The 20,997-nt window shown below is 43.8% G+C and overlaps 1 protein-coding gene across 1 annotated transcript in view; it reads right to left on the reverse strand.

Annotated features, from left to right (window-relative positions):
- The window catches only part of LOC133139028 (inositol 1,4,5-trisphosphate receptor type 1-like), a 108,002-nt gene that overhangs the window by 42,453 nt on the left and 44,552 nt on the right, over window positions 1-20,997 (reverse strand). Inside the window, 6 exon segments of the mRNA XM_061258267.1 lie at window positions 5,621-5,811; window positions 6,680-6,809; window positions 9,209-9,256; window positions 18,028-18,139; window positions 19,848-19,996; window positions 20,687-20,871. Of these exon segments, the coding sequence (XP_061114251.1) occupies window positions 5,621-5,811; window positions 6,680-6,809; window positions 9,209-9,256; window positions 18,028-18,139; window positions 19,848-19,996; window positions 20,687-20,871 (815 nt within the window).

Here is a 20,997-nt window from a genome sequence, read left to right on the forward strand (position 1 = left end):
AACGTTTAATTTTTAACCATTTAAACAAATGTTATACTTAAAGTGACCGTCTTAACAATAGTCGTGAAATATCACTAGCTTGTTTTAAGTTAATGTTTGCTTGATAATTAAAATTATTATTCCAATGGCAATTTCAAAATTAAATTAAATTTTGAAATTGGTTAAACAGTCTTGCCTCATTGGAAATACATTTGCCTTATTTAGCAAAAAAGTTAAATACGTTATGTCTAATATAAGACAAAAAATACCAGGAGGAGGTTTCTGGCCAAATAATTTTCTTTGAGTGTACCAATTGTTTCCCCACACAACCATTAATTTACACTATTGCAAAAGTGCATTCAGAGCCCAGATGTGTTTAAGCCTGTATTAAGTTCAACTGCATAGCAAACAAACATGGATTTCAAATCGCAAAAGGTGGCCTAGCTGCACTCAGGTTCAGCTTCCCCTCCCCCCTTATTATTTGACAAGATAAAAGATAAAAGCCAGGTATTGGAAACTTCTCCCTAAGAAGACATTGCAATACTCAACCTTTCAGCAAACTATGTAAAAAAATCTGTGATTTTTAGCTGACAGAAAGAACCATCAACACTAAAAAAAAAAAAAAGTATAAAAAGGAATGCATTTTGAAATGGGGTGTGTCGTTTTTTTCTGCTGGAGGTTCCCATTAAGTCATATGGCACACTGTTGATACAAAGTAGAGTTCCCACTGTGCCCTATGAGACCGCCAAACGGTTTCCCAACGCTGCCCACTATCACACCCTGGTCACGGGGAAAGCCTTTGTCCTGCAATAGTCACTGATCACTCCAGGGCTGGCAGCACACACCCACACTGTCAAAGTGACTGTTAGAAAAACAACAATATCTCTCCTTATACAGAACACATCATGAAGGGATGAAAATGGGATACAGTGAGCCATGTGACTGACTTTCATAAAGATGAACATAAAGTTAAGAACAGAGTAAGGTGCAAGTAGTGAAGCAAGTAGATGTAGAGTAAGGAGATGTAAAATTGGCAGACAGGGACAGGATAATTGAGGTTTAAACAAAGGGGAAATGTTATTTTCCATGAGATGACTAAAACAGTACATGAAGTCATCTGTATTAAATGAACACTGATGATGAAACATTAATATTATGATCACATTTCCATGCAACTTATACCCAAACTGTTCGTGTGAATTCCCCCCTGCATGTTGCTGTGTCATCATGGCTGTGGTCTCTGTTGTTGTTTTTTGTGGGTGGTGGGTCTCGTTGACGTGATGTTCCACATCCCAAGCAACCCACTGCCAACGTCACATCCTGTCTCCACCAAGATAGACTGTATATTGACTATACTATCATTTCAGAGAAAACTCAGACCCAAAGCTGGGTTCTATTAACCTGATAGGACCATACCTAAATGTCAACAGTGTGCTCGAACTTGCACCATCTTCACAATCTCCAGTCTCCCCATTAAAAAGGCCTCAGTTAAGTAGCTTAGAGAAAACTAGAACACAGAGCAACATCAACAAGAAAAGCCCTGGCACAGAAATTAATCCCCACCAGTGTGAGGGAGGGAGGGAGGGGCACTGGGGAGGCCCCTGGGAGCCCAGTGCCTGGGCCCGGAACTGCCCTATTTTCCCTGCTGCATGGTAGCTTGTTTCCTCTCTTGACCCAGGCAAACAGCTGCGGCACATGCCGGTCGTAGCCTTTCCAAAACTTCAGCAGCAGTGCCGTCGGCCCGGCCCCCAGCTCTGGAGCATTACAAAACAAACAAACAAACCGGGTGGCTAAGGCGGCCTCCAGGTTCTGACCTGGTTTTCAGTAAAGACAAAAACCCTTCTGTCCAAAAACGGGGCCACTCAGTGTTATGTAAGAGGAAGGTATGATATGCATCTGCTGATACATTTTAAATTGCTCTGTGTGCCATAAGCACTGCATCAACAAAGAGCATTTCCTCTCCCAAAATCCTGCTACAAATGATCTAATGGGTAGCTCTTTAAAATATGTTCAGGTACAAGGACTAAAAGGAAGAAAGCCAGCTTTCCACTTTCCAGTTCCCCAGTCCTCACAAGACACTAGGACACACAGCTTTCTGATAGCTTAAAAAGACATTAAGGAAATAACAAAAACTTCTCTTAATAAGCCTCTCCAGTACACAAGGTGAAAACACCAGACAGACTGCAAGCTGCAGTGCCCAGAAAGAAGAAAAATTATTCAAGAAATCCTGTTGTCAAGGGATATTTCCAAACCACACCATGAATGGTGCCTCAAATCCTCCAGCTGGAATGTGTCTGAACGCAGTAGGAGTAAATCTTGAAAGCATTTGAAGAGATTCAGTGTGATAGACCCTTCCAGGCCCAGTCTCTATCGAGGAAAAGCACCACATTGCTTCCCATTCCCACACCGCATTCCCATTACCTCACAAGGACAAACCGTGATATGGCTACACATGGAATTAGTCATGAGTTCAACTGCAGAGTTCTGCCTCTGCACTTTTCCACCATATCTCCTGTCAGGCCCAACATGTTAGGTGGGGCTGTGCCAATTTCGGCCCTTACCAAAGCTTTCGTAGTCATCACAACTGCTTGCAAAAACTGGCTAAAATGACTACACATTTTTAGATTTTCTTTTCTCTTAGGTTGATTTTTGCTAATCTACCATCTGGTCAATCAGTTCAGATCTATGCTCACAACGTTTCCTGAAATCAAACCTAGGTTTTTTTCCATCAACTTCCTGGAAAACAAGATTTTACAAGATTTTACATTGTGTACCAACGAGCACTTTTACTTTTTACATTCCTGGTAAAACTTGCAGACTTAACAGAAAAAAAGAATACTTAACTGCATTCAGCTTTTCCATAATGACAAGAGGGCTTTGGTGAGTCACTGGCTGGGTTGAACATCGTCAGTGCAGAATTAAACAGATTTTAATCTATAACAGACTATTAATATTAAGCATTGGGCTCAGTATGCTGAACTATCTGCAGAGACTGGCCATTCTCCATTTCTAATCTATACCCATATTAGAGTTTCACCTAAAGCCACAGAAAGCAGAAATTCATATGGTACCAACTTTGTATTTTAGTCATATATTGCTGCATGAATGCATTATATTTCATGTTGCTAAGGTAGAATAGCTTGAGTAGTGTAGGGAATAGCTTGACATCACAGCTTGTATCACCCATTCAGAATGGCAGTGGAAACACAATTCAAGGCATGCTAAGTGCCATAAGGCTATTTGAGCCATTTCGGATTAGGTGATCATGCCATTTTACGCTGGTCCGGTATAGGAACATACACCACAGATAAGTAGCGTAACATTAGAACAATAGATGATTAAGAAAGAAGGTGTTGAAGTTGTCATAAGGTGAAACTAGTTCGATAAAAATCATAAAAATAAACGTACTTTCAAAGCGTCACTTTTCAATTGATTCAGATTTTACATGGTTATAGTATTTAAAAGCACAACTTTAATTAAAATAAATAACCCACCAATTTAAACATTGAATTCTGTAACTTAAGTAAAAGGTAACAGTCACAATCACGTGGTTGGTTGTTCGTCAGGTTTCTGCACTGTCAACCATCTTGTTAAAGAAATGTGATACTGTGCAATGTCTGTGGAAAGAAACGCAATGGGAACACAAACAGGAACGTGGGAGAGCTCCCTGACCTCAGGCTCCGATAACTGAACTGGAGCTCCAGGATCTGAACAGCAGGAAACAAACTTCATATTCCCGTAACATCGATGGATCAGATAACAGTATTATAACTTCCTTTCCAGGTGCTCTACAGACCCAGTTTGTTCATAAAAGGCCATAACAGGCATACTTTCTCAGTAAAAATAGGCCATTCACCAAGTACATTACATTACAAGCAACTATGCAAGAAAACCAAAGATCAAGTCAAAACTGATTTCCAACAGCAGCAGGAAGTAAAAGAAGGGCAATCTTTTCTTGCAGTTACCAACTTTTTTGTCAGCTCTACTATGCCCTCACCTCCTCATTAGAGGCCTGTTGGCACAACGGCTGATAAGGGAATCGCAGACTCTCTGATCTGTCAGGTCTCCATTCGTTTCTCGCCCACACAGGCAGGTACTGCAGAACAGCTCTACTGCAATTCTGGGCAATGTTATGTCATGTTTTTAAAGTGCACTCTTGCATAAAAGAGTTTGGAGAGGGAGTTCCTATTCCCCTGTAGGACTGTAATGGGGTTCCCCGTATCGCCCTATTTCCAGAGGAAAACCTGACCCAGTTTGGGCTCGGAGCTGGAATGTACCGAAGCCTGATGTGCTCTGCACTGCGCATACAATCTGCCCTTATGTAACACATGGTCACGTGAGAGTCTTTGTACACAGCTGCGAGAAGCCAAAGCTTTTACAGGTAGACCGGCAATGCAAATATAATGTGATTATGCAAGATGCTCATTCGTGCAAGAACACACACACAGACAAATATTATGCAGAGTGCACCCTAGAATCAACAGCCCCTCCTTTATGTCATTTTTTCCCCTCATTATTTCCTTCCATTTAGACTGCTGATGGGTTAGCGTACTGCTCTGTTGCCACAGCAACATTGGGCTAGCTTTGAGAGTGATGATGCGTTTCTATCTGGAGCCCCCGCCACCTCCTGCCTGCAGCTTGGACCCCTTTCAGCAGATAATGAATGAAAGATCCAATCCTGCTCACTGACGCAAATGTTTCTTCCAGGGCCCATCGCTTCTAGAATGGTCCCTCTCCAGGGGGACATACCTGCTCAGGAACAGCAGTGGTGGGAACTTGGAAGTGGATGGGTGTGTGGGGGCGGGAGGGGGACTAATAACCATACACTGATTTGTCCGCTTATTTTTCTCCACAGCTTTTTAAGCGGTCTGTGATGGGCTTTGCCTCATCGTCTTCTCACAGTTGAGCTTTTCTCCCCCTGAGAGGAGGCAGTGTGGTTTGTCATTAACCCCACCTGATGCAAGACCTCACAAAGACGGCACATAGTCCTTAATAAACAAGCAAAACCTTGGCTGTGTGACCTTTCAGCCTAACCATTCCCTGGCAATGGCGGTTATTTCCACACAGCTCCCTGTCACTCTTTCGCTCCCTTCCTCCTTGCCTCTCTCCCCAGATGTCTCCTGCTTTCAGTTGCGCAACATATCACAGGATATCAACACATTAAGCACTTCTGACAATAAACACTACAATAAGCACACCACTTAATAGAACATTATTTTCTGACAGTTATTCATGCTGCTGCCAAAACATAAGCATGGACAACAAGGTAGTGTAGTACATGGGCTTCCATTAGAACCGCAGAAGAACACAAAATGCGGGAGAAATAATGCTTCACAGATCTCAGTGAAAACCCACACTAGACCTACATTCTGCCATCGTGGCTGTCCTTACAATGTACTCGACTGACCACCACATCACCAAACCATATAGCTGAGGCAGAGAAACTCTTCAAACCCAGGCTTGATGTAATACTGGATATTCTCCTGACTGTAAACGATAATCAAATGGTCAGTTATGGTCACTATGTATTCTTGGTCTATTCTGCTTGAGATGGAGAAACAGCAGGGGAATGGTGCTTGCATTCCTACTGCTGATCACGCTGCTCCAACTTTCACCATGTGGTCCAGAGGATCAGACCTACCTGTATGGTGGTGTTCCCGCCTTCCAGCAGGGCGATGGCCAATAAAATGCTCTCCTGGAATACGCGGTCGCTGGTGGTATTCATGATGAGGTCGATGACCAGGTCGGATGCACCCTCCTTGTCCAGATGACACTGCACCTCCATCAGGCTCATCTCCCCCCGACTCAGGGCCGCAGGCCCCCCTCCGCAACCTGGGAGACCAATCCAGTGCAACAGTGAGAGTAGGCCTAGGACTCATAGCTCTTAAGGTTGCTGTGCCAATTCTCAGCAAATGCATACTCTGTGTGGAAGTTTGAAACAACGTAACATTTCATTAGCGTAAATATGCAGATCGCGGGATGTTCATGGAGTTCCCTAAATATTGTTCTCTTAGAGTAGCATAAACAAAAGTTCTGACTTCCACATGAATTTTAAACTCCCACATGTTCGTAAGCGATGGGCCCATCCATCGATACACCTCGTTGGGGACACAAACGCATGTCTACATGTACAAACACACCCTTCTGGCCTTATTTTAAACATTTATTTCAGATTTAAAATGTGCTTTGTTTTGGTCCTTCGGCTTGGTTTTCTCTGTGGGTTCTGAGCAACAAGCACCAATGCCACACCACTGGGACTGAGGGCTGCTTTACAGCACAGGTGCAGCAGGCAATTCTCAGAGGAAGTAGGCTCTTGTCGCTTGGCAACAGTGAGGCCTTGATCAAATGTGTGGAGAGACTTCCTGTTATCTGAGCCGCTGCCAAAGTTACAGGATTCAGGGGTGAACAGGAAAAGATGGTAAACAGGAGAACTTAGTGATTCACTTCACACCAGATGCTGAAAATAAACATCCACTCACTCTTCACTGGGATACTTTACATGCATAGGCCTCATGTATGTTAAAGGAATTTTATGAGAATTAAAAGCATTTTGTATACATTTTTAATTGCATTTGTGCACAACTTCTATTTTCATATCTTATTATGAAACATACAGTCCCCTCCAAAAGTATTGGAAAGGCAAGGCCAATTCCTTGGGAAACCCCCGTTTTGTAAATGAAAGGGTTACAGAAACACACACCTGCTGGGGTCTTGCCCGGCCCGACTGCAGCGAGGGGGCCATTGCTGAAACTGGTCAGGCTGTCTCTCCTCCCCCCGGGCCGGAAGTTGCCATAGTAACGGTTCACCAGAATCTGCCTGAGTGCTTCACCCTTCAGACAGCAGCACAAGGAGACCACTGTCAGAACTTCCTCTCCCAGAGGGTCACTCTGGCCAGACACGTGCAAATGCGCACACACGGACACCATTTTGAGAGAACCTGTGACCCTGCACATGATTTAAATGACGCGAACACAGATGTACCCAACACAGCCAGAACTGTGGAGCATTAAGAGCATGTTGGTCATGCTCTGGTAGTGGGACCCCAACACTGAACATGCTACAGTGGGAGGGAATGAGACTGGGAAGGTGTTTCAGAGACTGAAAGTACAGATTTATTTTTCAGAGAGAAGTGAAGGGAGGGTGATTAGAGGGCAGACGGCGTATGCGATGAGTCACACAGTCTGGTAGGGGGGGCTAAGCACGTCTCTGCTGCAGCCATGGCAACCGAAGCACACTGACGAAAGGTAGGCAGGAGAGCGCTTCCTGCTTGGAGACGGGATGGGGGCAGGGACAGGTGAATCCTAGCTAGTGGGGGTAAGGATGCTGCTAACTGCCACTTCTGCTGCTTTACTGTCTGATTGAGATGGGAACATCATGCTTTGCATATCAATGTTACTATGTACTGCAGCAGTAACAGAGTAAGTCCAGAATAATCAAATGAGTGAAAGAGACATTCCAATATTTACATATACGATTCTACAGAAGTACAGAAATAGGACTTGAGAAAAAGAGATTACATATGGAAGAAACAAATTATACAATTATGTTTCAGTACATGCTTAGTACATTCACGTCACTGAACCAACAGATACTGCAGGTTGTAAAAAGAAGGGGGGTATCCCAAGCTTAACATGCCCAGGGTTTCACTGGGCTAGCTGGCTTGACAAAACCTAACAACTGCAATGAGGCTTAACAGGTATCACAAAGGTGGTTAAGTGAACACAGTCTTTGTTATTCAAACTCTCAATGCATCCTCAAAAACTAGCCCATAATGGTACAACATGAACCACATTCAACCAGCCATTTTCTCTCCTGATGAACAGATTAATAAAGTAATGGATACAAAGAACATAAAACAATCATAATGGCAAAAAGCAACACCATTGCTGCCAATAATGCCAGGGAGGCACATTGGCAAAAAATAACCAACAGTGTAAATTTGTTACACTCTCCCTAATTGTCCTACAGTTTATTTCTGTGACAACTGCATATTCGAGAGATCCTAAACTTTAGAATTGATTGAGAGACCATAATAAAATCATGCTTGAATCAATCACATCAAAGCTTATTCATAAACTCAAGAATTATGGGTCTCTCAGTGTCAAATAATTAAGGAATAGGTGTATATGGACAGAAAGTGCTGAAGAAGTCACTCCCTCTGTTGAGTCTACAGTATATACACCTTTAGAATCTTTTCCTTTGGGAAAATCGGCAAATTAGGTTGCTCTCCAAATAGCCCAGGGAAGAGACCTCCTCACCATCCACACCTAGCTCAACCCCATCTTCAAAGAAAGGGGACACCTTTTTCCAAAGCTAAGAAGTTGGGTGATTGGCTAAGGGCGGTGTTTTATACGTTTCAATCCATTAGCCCTAAAAGAACTGCCCCGGTCCAGGTTAGATGTGCCGCATAATTTGCCATGGTGATATTCCCCAATGAAAAGGGAGTCACCAATGTGATATGGGAAATCCAGGGTTAAACCCAAAGCTAGCTTGCTAACCCAATAACTTTGCTTCATATCACAGCCCTCCCAAGTGAATAAAAAAAACCTTGAAAACAAACATCACAGAGTTGACAGAGTTGCTGTCTCCTGTTCTCACACACATACACATACACATATATTCTTTTTTTTAACTTAAGGGTATGTGAATATTCATGGAGGTGTCTATACGTATGTTGCAGTGCAAAAATTTTAAAATAAATTAAATAAATAAAATTCACAAAGTCCCTTGACCGATGACCAAAAGATATGGACAAACAAATCTCTCCAAAGTTGAGTTTGACTAAAGACAGTTTCCTTCCCTGAAGGAGAACCTTGGGCCCACCGACCGCTCTTCCATAAAACCTGGAGCCCTTCACCAACCATCTCACACTCAACTCGCTGAAAAGTCTTTGAAAAGTCAAAGCATTCAGGACCTTAAGAGAAATTCAATGATGTACCCCTAACTGATGTTAATCAGCATCAACATTTCGAGGTACAACATTTGCACACAAACTTGGAACACAAAATCATATGAAAATTGCAAGCTTCTCAGTTAGACTTTCCCTTCCCGAACCAATCTGACATGTTAGGTTCACTTTGGCCGGGAAGAACCACAGGGTATGAGTTTATGAGTTGGTTACACTTAGTAGGAGGGTCTTGCCCAGAGTGCTCTGACTCAGCTGGTTGGGGTTACACGTGAGCCACAGAAATGGTGCAGGACTGGGCAGGGGGGGGTGAGGTTCACCTACCCTTTTCTGATCCTCCAACTGCTTCTGGGGCTGGTTTTGATCGAGCTCCTGAGAGCGATGTGGCGGGTTAGCAAAAAGCACAGAAAACCAGGGAAGTTTGCGAAAGGACAAGAAGAAAGGAGAGTTAATGTCATGCAAACCCATTACATTTCAGACATGCAAGAAACTAGGGCAGATTATGTCATGCAGGCCACTAAAGGAGGTACAAGATTAGCAATAGAGTCCATGCAGTGTTAAAAAAACAAAAAATAAAAAAATAAAAAAAGTAAAAGAATATGTAAATAAATCAGTAACTAAGTAAATAAAGTACATGCAGATTCACAATAAATAAATATGGGCTTATGAAAAGTAATGATTTTGTATGAAATAATATTTGTGCTAGATCTATAAAGTCATTTGGCCTGTTCTATTGAAGAGAGACTTCGTTTTTCACAAGAAGTAACAGTAAACCTGTGAACTACTTCGAACTGCAACTGTGACAAGTAAGGCTGGGCTCAAATGAAACCATGTTAATTACATAAGCACACAGCATAACTGCCAGGGGAGGAACACAAGACGAAAGAGAAAAACAGGGTTTGATCCACATTACATAACAGAGCTGAAAAAAAAAAAAGAATTCAGGCCACTGAACTAGTGACACAATACAAGATCATGTTCCAATCTGCCATGGGAAAAAAAACAAAAAAGTAACCAATCTCCTTTGCCCAAATCCTTGATATTGAGGTCAAAAAGCAGGATTTGGGTCAAAATCTCAGGATGTAAGTTTAAGGAAGGTGCAAACAGAGGGCAGACACGAACACAACTAAAGATCAAGACAGAAGATTCGTAAGAGAATGGGGACACAGAGGCAGGGGCCTTGAAAGAGGACATGTGGGTTGTCCTCTCATAAGAATCCATCCTGGAGAACTGGAGCAGTTCTATAATGGTGAATGAACTTACATGTAGCAGCAATCTTTATTTAATAAATTTATTTTGCACAAAACAAGAGGTAAAAATACTAAAGAGAAACATTCTTAAAAATGATGGGAAATTGGCTTAAAAACTGTACTGTATCCTGAACATGGTATTCATAAAAAATCTTTGACCTACAGCAACCTACTGAACATCTGCCACCTCAGAGCAACAATTCAATCTGAATGGGCACCATAAACTGCAATTCTCACAATTACAGTTGTGTTTCCAGATTTACTTAAAATGAGCAAGGATATGTCATTTGAAATCCTGCTTACTTTTTCAGATTTTTTCCCACTGCATTTTTTTAGTCTGCCGTTTAATGGGTGTTGTTATGGAGCTCTCTGTACGTTTCCCCACACCTATATGCAACTAGTCTGCACTGACACCATCAAAGAGCCCTGCCCAAGCAATCTGGTGGCACGCCAAAGTACTCCACCCTCCAAACCGGCCTCTTCAAGGGAGTTTAGGTGTGTCCGACTCACAATCTGTTAACACCGCAAAGACAGCCCTCATGTGGCAACAATAAAGCTACACATGACTGTGCGTCAGAGGCAAACAAACAAACAAATATGGCCTTATTTGACACCACGCTCAGCATTTGAGAAAACCGGTTGGGAATCTGAGGCTTATCCTCATTAAACTGCCATTTCCAAAATATGTTGTGGGGGAGGGGGGGGGATTTACTGGCTGCATATCTGCATGGCATTCCGACCCTACATCACAGCCAACTCGATACATGCATGGAACACGTGGTACAAATGTGATATTGGTAGAGCTTTTTCCCCCATTCCCACCATGGCAGTTAGAACTCTATTCCTGCTAGAAGTGCAGATCCATTTGACCTTATGCACTGTTCCTAGATCATTATTACACCTTCAACACAAAATGACTGCAGGCACAATCTGCAGCGGAAAGACAGACCCTTGATCAACCGCTGGGGGCAATAAGAACCTGGTATCAGCTGGTCAGAAACATAAACATCAACATCAACAACACGTCTAGGATGAAATCTGCCAGCAGAACACTCAGCAGTAACTGTACCGGAAATGCCATTCAGTGGGACTTGTGTTTACCACCCTATAGTTTGAATAGGCTACGCAAAAATGCACATCTGTATTGGTTAAGCAGATAATCAATGATCTAAACATCGTAACAAATTCTGAGGCTAATACTGTACATGACAACAGGTCAGATAAATGTAAGTGCATTTTACATCATACATCCATAAAATACAACTTTAATAAATAGCGTCATTTGAATTTCAACCTTGGGAGAAAAAAAAAAAAAAAAAACCTTGAAAATGGTTTAAACCAGTGGTTCTTAACCTTATTGGAGGTACTGAACCCTGCAAGCTTCATTAGTGCATTCACCGAACCCTTCGTAATTGGAAAAATAAAATATGATTTCTTACCTATACATAGGTATATATTTTATGACCCCTGCCAAACCCCTGAGACTGTCTCAACGAACCCCTGGGGTTCGATCAAACCCAGGTTAACAAGCACTGGTTTAAACAGACCATTAACATCCCTAGCTTTAAGGCAAAAAGTAAACACAGAACAGGCCAACCAGAAAGCTCAGGTTTCCCCCTGCTTTCAAGAGAAAAAGGTGAAACCACATCAAGTGACAGAACTGCAGGAACTATCACGAGAAGAATGGCTTTTGATGAATGGAAGATACAAACTGTCACTCGCCATGAGTCAAACCACCGGATGGGCTCACAATCACCTCAGTAACCTCAATAACGCCACAGAGACTGAGAGACGCACAAGGAATCTCCCCAAATCAGCCTGCAGTACATTTTAAACACAGTTTTTCACAAGAAAGGAAAAAGTACAAGCAGAAACGGCAGTTGAAAATATCCCCTCTCGCTTTGCTTTCTGCGAGTGCTTAACAAAACATGTCTTTCATCAAATTTGCACCAGAAGCGTGCTTTCGCTCAAGTCTCACACTTCCTCACTTGACTACCATCGAAAGTGAGTGCCCAGACAGTAACCTCAAGAAAGGTTGCAGAAAACAAAACGTATTTTGCTTAAACCGACCATTTTTAAAAACAGAAATTCCAGAATTTCTGAGAAGACTCCACATCTATCTATATATCAAACAGACAAAAACATTTATGGTTATTCACTCATGTAACCATATGAAAGACAATAAACTAATAAAACAAACTGTAATGTAGATGGCCAATATCCATGCACCCATAAACACAAGCACCTTACAGTAAGGCATCTTTGCAGAGTATTATTTACTAATCTACGCCAAGCATGACATGCATATAATATCATAATAGGTCAACTATTATACTCCAAGCATAGTGCTCATATAAAGCAATCAAATGATTCCAGGTGTTTTACAAACTCAGAGAAACTTGCAACTCAGAAGATTTTAAAGGACTATTCAGTGAATATGTGACTACGTCCTGAGCTGTAACCCTGGGAAATGACACAACTGGCCAAGATGGACACACTGTACATAATCCTGAATGCAGTCACAACCAAAAAACCCTGAATGACCCTCGAATGTCAGACAGGGAGAACGGGTTCATGAACCTTACCTCAGGAATGACCTGCTGTACAGACCCTGGAGGTACTACAAAATGGAGTCTTCACCATAACACCCCTGATTGAATCAATGGGCTCACCTCACCTTGGTGAAGGGGTGACCAAGGAACCACTTTCACATCCTAGTCCCGATAGGACCCTGGGTGTGATGGAATTACCAAGCCAGTCAGACATTAAAGATATGGCAATCAACACTCTGGAAAAGAGATTGAGTCTGACTGGCACATTGAGATAGAACCCTAGGAAGGAACTGTGTCTGAAAATATTCTGCTCCTTGGCCTTGCCGATGTTAACCTGCAGAGTAAGAGTATGAATACTGTTGTATTCTCTGTGGCAGGAATAGAGGAAAGACACCCTTGCCTGCATTCCGCACATGTACTGTACCACATTAATATTTTATGTGTACACCCCTTTTGTGTCATGTCACGGTCAGTTAAAATTAAAGCATTATAAAAATAAAATTCAGGCCATTATTCCACACAAAACAGATGTCCTGTCACTCCATTCAAAGAGCATGGCAAATTATTTAGTAATGGTTCGGGAACAGTTCAAGTGACTGTAGATCCTCATCCAATGGCTTGTTTATTGCACACGCACTTGAACAGTACACAGGGATGGTTACCACTACAATAGTGTTCCGTGCAAACTGAAATTGCAGGCTAATTGACACTACTTCAAAACAGGGCATTTGTAAGCATTACCAAACTTCATACAGACTGTACAGTCCTATATACAAAAGATAATGCCACAGAGACTATGAGATACACAGAAGGAATCTCCCAGAGTCTGCCTCAACCTCAGGCCAAATCTATAATAATCTGGGGCACATGGGGTCTATTAAAGGGTCCTCAAAATAGACTACACCCAACTGTGTAGTTTATGTAACATATTTTTCTGCCGGTACCCCCCCGACTGATGGTTTTGTGCATGTTCTTCATTTTGTTGAAACCTCTTTAAAAATTGATGCAGGCAGTCTGGCAGTCAGGGAGGTAGAGACAGGGGCGTGAGATCCATAGCCAGACTACTGGCATTATTCCAGTACAGCCTGGGCCCTGCAGTGCTGAAACAGTTAACAGGTGTCCATCCTGAAAGTCCCCTTCCAGTGCCCATCGGCTGCACGGTTCTGCCCTCCTCATCCTCCCCCCTCCCCGTCTCCACCCGCCTGCAACGCTGCCAGCGTCTCACAGCAAACAGTCCCAGCTCACTTTTATTGGCAATTACCGCTGAAGGTCACACATCAGTGGAGAGTCTGAATTCCAGGAAAAAAAGAAAAAGAAAAAACGTCAGTTCTTATGTAACCGCCGCCTGAGAGCTGGCGCGGGCCCAGGAATCGTGCAGCTCCCAGGCAAGGGAAACTGGGACATGGAGACGCTGCCGTCAGACACATTTACACTGCCCCCTGCTGGATTGCGCAGGCAGTGCAGGGGCAGGACACCCTTCTCTCAGGTAGCCAAGCTCCGAGGGTGGTGTGGGAGTGAGTGAGTGAGCGAGGGAGGGAGAATCTCATCCAAATGCACAGGAGGGTGAGATAGTAGCAGTGAATGAGTGTCAGAGCGAGCGGGAATGTTCTAGACACGCCCTTTCACGAGGCACCGCTGCCAAAAAATACGGAGCGTGTTCCGCACAGCAGGCTCCGACGCGGTGAAGGAGAAAAACACATGGAGCCGACACAGCCTGCCTCTTCCCCGCATTCAAATCGCTGCCATTATGTAACACAAGGAGGGTGGGTGCAGCATTGAGAAAGCACTCCACCATCACAGAGCCAGTCCCAGAGTGCTCCACACTTCAGCCTCTCCATGCCCGTCTTAAAGGGGGAATTAGACTGACGCATGTACACTAGCACCCGTACCAGGCTGCGCTGTGGGTGGTCGAAGACAACACCACGGTTATGTAAGAGAGTTACACTGAAGGAGAGATTCGAGAACATCCAAGGATGTCACCAGACGCAGTAGGAGAACTTTCTCCTAATTTGCAAACAGGAATTTGTGCTCAATTGGCTAGTGGACTAATGACCAAGTTCCTCCTTTAGGATGCTGACACAGAAGGTGGAATTTAGCGCGGGGCGGTGGAGACGCCACTGAGGCATCGAGAGCTCGCTCTTGGAATGCAAAGTAGCCAACTTGTTGGCACAAGCTCAGAGGAAATCACTCTACCCCAATGTTCCTTCTGGAGGGACAGGGAATCCTGTAATGACCCCATACCCTTCTCACTCTGAAACACACACATACACATATGCGCACACATACGAATGTACGAACACACACACACACACACACACACCTGTTGGTGCCCATTGAGAGGGTGCTAATACACCCAGCTCTAATACCCCGATCATCTTTACTCTAGGGTGTCTGTTTGTTATGCCACTTGTCCAGTTACTCAAACGGCCTGTCGTGTCTGTGGCACTGCCAAACACCCGACCACGGTGTACCATCACAAGGACAGAGGATATCCAAGTGCAACCACCATTGGCCTCCCAACTCATGAATATAAGGACTGGACATTTAGAATCCCTGGAACTACATCAAAGAAATCGGACATGGATACTGAAATCAACAGACTTATATAACGAGATACCAGAAAGTGATGATGGGTAGTTGCCCTGGCACGTCGGACCACCCCCCACCCTGACGGAGCGACACCATATCCAGCAAGCCAACAATAACACCAAAAGGGTCACATGGTTTTACTTCCAAGAACCCCATCCCTCCCGCCCCCTTCGGTGGCTCCACCCCGCAGGACCAGCACAGATAGGGTTTCATCCAGGGCTTACCCCCCGTGGCTCCTGCTAACTATAGACGCACCTGCTCCCAGGGTGGGGTGCAGAGCTGGCAGGCCTCCAGCAGTACCCAGGCTCCCAGTCATCACCCGACTGTGCCCATTACCGCAATGCTTTACCCGCATGTGTACTGCGACAGCAGTGAGTTTCTAAGGGCTGCTACTGGCAATCACAGTGCGCCAGCATCGAGCGGGCCGAGGGCTCAAATGTTAGTTCACATGAGGTGAACCTGGTTCTCGACAACAGAACATATACACTCAGTGACCAATTTATTAGGTAGGTACACCAGGTACACCAGCTTGTTAATGCAAAAATTTAATCAGCCAATCATGGTCAAGAGATTTAGCAGTTTTTCAGACCAAATGTCAGAATGGGGAAGAAATGTGATCTAAGTGACTTTGCCAGAGAGGGAGGTTTGAATATCTCTCCTGGGATTTTCACGCATAATAGTCTCTCCAGTTTGCAGAGAATGGTGGAAAAAACGAGAATGGTGCAAAAACAAATTGTCAATGAGAGAGATCAGAGGAGAAGAGCCAGACTGGTCAAAGGTGACAGTAAGGAAATAACCACACATTACAACAGTGGTATGCAGAAGAGAGTCTCTGAAAACACGAGTTAAACCTCTAAGTGGATAGGCTACAGCAGCAGAAGTATAATAAATACTTAATGAAGTGCTCACAGAATGTATTAATTTTTTACATACAGACTTTAAAAAGATGTTCAATCTGGACCCATAGTAGAGAGCAGTGAATTTTATGAAATTACATGCAGAAGAAAAAAAAACTGCAGTTTTCTTACTGCCGAATATACTCGGGCCCGGTATACATAGTTAAATTAAAATGAATGTTAAACTTTTTAAATGGAGTAGTTTTGGCAAAAGTAACTATTACAATTCACAATTTAGGCATCGGGCAAACACTTGCCAATGTCCAAAGTGGCTTAGGAAAGGTGCACTTAAAGTAAATAAAGGCCACTACAGCTAGAGATCGCCATATATTGAAGTCAACACTCAAATATTCAAATAGGAGAGCAGAGTAATACTGTTTGCTGACACAGATGCATGCACAATGTTTTTGTCAACAAACTAATTAAATTAAATTGCTCCCTGAGAATAAATGGCTGTTAGTGCTTTTTCAATTCAGGGCAACAAGTGACTGTGTAGTTCCACAGTACAGAACAGAGGGAGTGCACTGGCATGTGCATAAAAGTTGGCTGTGTTTCCACGGGCAGGTGACTGCGAGCATTCCGGAACATGACAATACCCGGTGTCACCATGGAAACCCAGTGACCTGACAGGAACTAGCAGGCCTACTTACTGACCTCGGTGAGAACTGGGAAGGTGTGGGGCAGGCAAGTCAGCACAAGAACACAGGGAAACAAAAAGGAAAACTACATCACAGCACTACGAAAAACACCAAAAAAATAAAATGAACAAGAAAAAACATCAACCTCAGGCACATCCATTTCATCATCAAAGGCAAACAGCTGGAAGAGAAGAGCGTGAGAAAGGCAGTTAGTGAAGCAGGAGTGTAACTGTTTAAAGGAATTACCAGAAACAAAGCACATTCCATGCTACGTTAAATTAGTACATTTTAAGATTTTAAAAGATCATTCACTGCATAGTCTGTAAGAAGCAATGTACAAGAAAGCTGACAGATTAGTAGAGAAAAAAATCAGAGCCTATTATACCAATCTTCAGATAATAATAATAATTGTTAATAAATATAAATATAATTGTTAATATGAAGAATTTCAGTCAGGACCTCAGTGCTTCTGGAGCAAAAGCCACCTGTGCTATCTTTGAATATGAATTTGTAATCTGAGAAACAGATTGCAGTATTTACTGTATGTACAGTACAATGTACCCTGTTACAAACCTGCTTCAATAGAATCGTGTACAGCGATTGGTGACAATTGAGTGATTATTATTTTTTTTTTAGATTTACACTAGTCATCAGGCACCAAAAGCCAACCAGTTTTTGTGACATTGAAATAAGAATGACTGCTTTGCACAAGGCACATGAAAGTAATGCGCTTCTCCAACCAGTTGGGAGATTAACTGAACAATTAGTAAGTAGTTCGATTGAACAAGTAGGTGCATCTCGTCAACTCCAAGGCCATGAACTGACGGCTCTGGCGTGTGCTGTACTTTCAGGATAAAAACTCGAGCAACCACTAAATGGTACTGCGGCACATCTGGTTATAGTCCCTAAAAACATAACCTTGTGTACAAAGTGTGCTTATTGAGTTTTCTGAAGCAGATTTTCCATTTTGTCATGCAGACAAAGGTATGATGAGACTAGCCTGTGGCTAAATGTTTCAGGATGTGAAGCGGCAAACCTCCCGTTAGCTAACAGTGGGTGCGGGGTTAATGGTTTAATTGACGGCACTTGAGTAATGCAGGACTGGTAAGCTGCTGCAAAGCTCAGGGTGTGGGACTGGGACTGGGGAAACCCAACCTCCGGGGACCACCGGAGCCCCCCCGACCGGGACTAGGCCGGCCTGTGAGCCCAGGACAGTACCTTCTCCCCATAGCCGCGGTCTTTGGTCATCATCTCGCGCAGCGTCTGCAGCACCTTGATGCATAGCCGCTCCTCGTTCTCCTCCAGGAGCTGCTTGGTGTGTTTGATGAGCCTGGGCACAGGGGAGGGAAGGGGGGGACGGGGTCAGACACGGACGGGACACACCCAGAGGCATTTTCTGGAGGGGTTGTTGGAGGGAAGGGGGATGGGTGGTGGCAGAGATAAAAGGTCAGCATGAACAGCCGAACAATTAACGGGAACCGATTCACCACTGGATACAGGCAAATTTTCTCCAACATTGCTAAAGAACAATGGTTTAATTTAAACTCCAATGTACGCTATTTGACAAAATGCTTTTATTAATAACGACCCTGAGATTGTAACTAGCACCTCTGGGAGCTTGTTTACTCGTTAGTATTTTTGTTTTGTGGATATGCCGAGCTGGTCCCAAATGACTCAATTCTCTTTTACACAACTAGTTAATCCCATCCCCATTAATAGAGAAACAGCGGAGATCAGCACAACATGGAAACAATGAGCTTCGGTCAATGACCTCCCGGATTGCTTTGAAAGGGCACCAAAAGGAAAGCTCTGATGTATCAAATCAGGAAAACATCGCTATGATATAAAAAAAAAAAAAGAGAATTCTTCCCCCCCAAAGAAAGCTCCTGATCAATCCTGCATTCACATGATCCTCTACGCCGCAACCCGCGGAGCACTTGAAACAAGCTAATCTCTTTCTAAAGCCGCCGTCTATTCAGAGGCAGTTTCAGACTTGGAATAATCCCCGGCAACAAAGGCGCTGAGGTGTGCCTAAGTAGAGAACATGGTGTAATGAGTGCCATGGAGCATGCTCGGGTCACGAGGAGGCACAGGGAATTATGGGGCCTGGAGAGAACCATGCACACTGCACAAGCAGGTGCCGCCGCTGACGCTGCCATTGGTTAGAATCCAGAGTCCGTCAGAATTGTACACTTAATTCCTTCAGGTTTGTCATTTTCCCCTTGCTTTACCTCAGCTTTCTTTAGCACCATCACAACCGACTGATGCACGTTTAAAACAGTTTCCTTTTGCTGGCTATCTTGTAGGCAGTAGACCAGTAGACAATACCTAGACTAAAATAATGCACGTTTGCTTCGATTATATTTCTGATTCATTCTGCCATCTCTTGCTAATCAAATCTAAAAACAGGGGAACATAAAGAGAAAAATATGAACACAAGCCACGATTGGCAGTGTGTTACAAGATGCGAGTACACATTGGCTCTCTTTTTTGCCAGTGCCTGGCTTTCATCAAGACATCTATTGTGCAGTCTAAGCCAGGATGAGAGCAGGAGTAATCTTTGATCCTTTAATTCCCACACACTCGTGCTTCCCATATTAACGATCCTGCTAAAACAAAGCATTCCAGGCACTGTTCCTAAATGAACTCTGAGAATGACAGGGAAGACTTTGCCCCTAAATGAACTCTGGGAATTAGGAGGACTGCAGGAGCCAGTTAACTACCCCTGGGTACTGGGGATAAGAGGAAAGCAAAAACATGAGTCTGTAAGAGGTGCAATACGGCAAAGACAGCCGGATTCCACTGCTTGTGTCTACTGTGCTCCCCTTCTCAACAGAAAACAAGGGTCTTTTTGTGTTCCTTTTCTTGTTCCAGTCAACATATTTACAGCAAAAAAAAACTATTGTCCTTTCAAAGCCTTTAAGCATGAGTCACATTAAAATGAAAGCGTAATGAGTAGCGTCTGTAAGAGCCTGGACGAAGACAGGATTTCACAAGGCCCTGTGGGACGCTGGAGGAAGTGAGCGCGGGTTTCTTACTTGCAGATGAAGCCGCCGCTCTCACACTTCCTGCGGGAATCGGTGTTCTCTGGGAAGAGGAGCTCCGGACGGTGCAGCACGTCCACCAGGACCGAGAGCTCAGCTTGGACCAGGGGCCGGAGCCGCTCTTCCAGAGAGGACACTATGTCCTGCAGGGGAGGAGACGGTCAGTCACACATGCTTTCCCAAACTTCCCAAGCCTACCGCCCACGAGGAACAAACACATGTTCCTGAAATGCTACCTGACAAGATGTTCAAATATAAAATGCTCAAATATTTAATGTTATGTCAACAACTCTCACATAACTGCACTGTAACTAAGGGTATGCGTGTAACTAGGGCAGTGTGTTGACTGACATGAATGTTAGTATACAATATACATTAGTGTACACATATTTTTCATGTTGTTACCTCAAGTGCTCATAAATCAGTCACAACACAAAAGGACACATACCATCAGAGAGGTGGTTACACACTGAACTGCCATGAGCTTATAGTCTGACTTTTTTTTTTTTTTTTTTGGAGAGAAAAAGAAAGGTAATTCCCACCCCTTTCTCTAATCCACTCCTAGGGTGATGACACCAATTTTACAGGAATACAGAAGGTGAAGGGAGTGCACACCTTTCATTCATAGCTCTCTGCACCTGCACCTCTCTTCCCTCTCCCTCTCCCCTTCCTCCTCCTCTCTACCCCCCTCTTTCTCTTTCTCTTCCTTACTTTCTATCTGCTGCCAAGTCCCCATCCAAGGGTGTGTCTTTTCTCAGGGCTTTCCCCAGGCCCATTGTACTGTTTTTAAGTGTCCTGGGCCCTAGTCTTCCATCTGAAGGCCCCGCACTCACCTGCAGCCTCTCGATGATGTTCCTGTAGTCTCGTGAGGCGGTCAGCACAGAGTCTCTCCTCGCTGCATTACGAGCAGACAGCCGCCAGCTCATGGCAGTCTTCTGCACAATGTTGTTGGACTTGACAAAGAGGCTGTTCACCTGGCTGTCCAGGTCCACAGGTATTGCTATGGCTCGGCTTTTAGCTGCGAGAAAGATATAAACCAGGGTAAATACCAGCTGACAAATTCTCAGCCAATATTCAAGCTATTGACATATAACAGCCCAAGGAAACGACATCTGCTAAGAAAATAAAATGACTATACCTTAGA

Source organism: Conger conger, chromosome 10, assembly GCF_963514075.1.
Source record: "Conger conger chromosome 10, fConCon1.1, whole genome shotgun sequence".
NCBI lineage: Eukaryota > Metazoa > Chordata > Actinopteri > Anguilliformes > Congridae > Conger > Conger conger.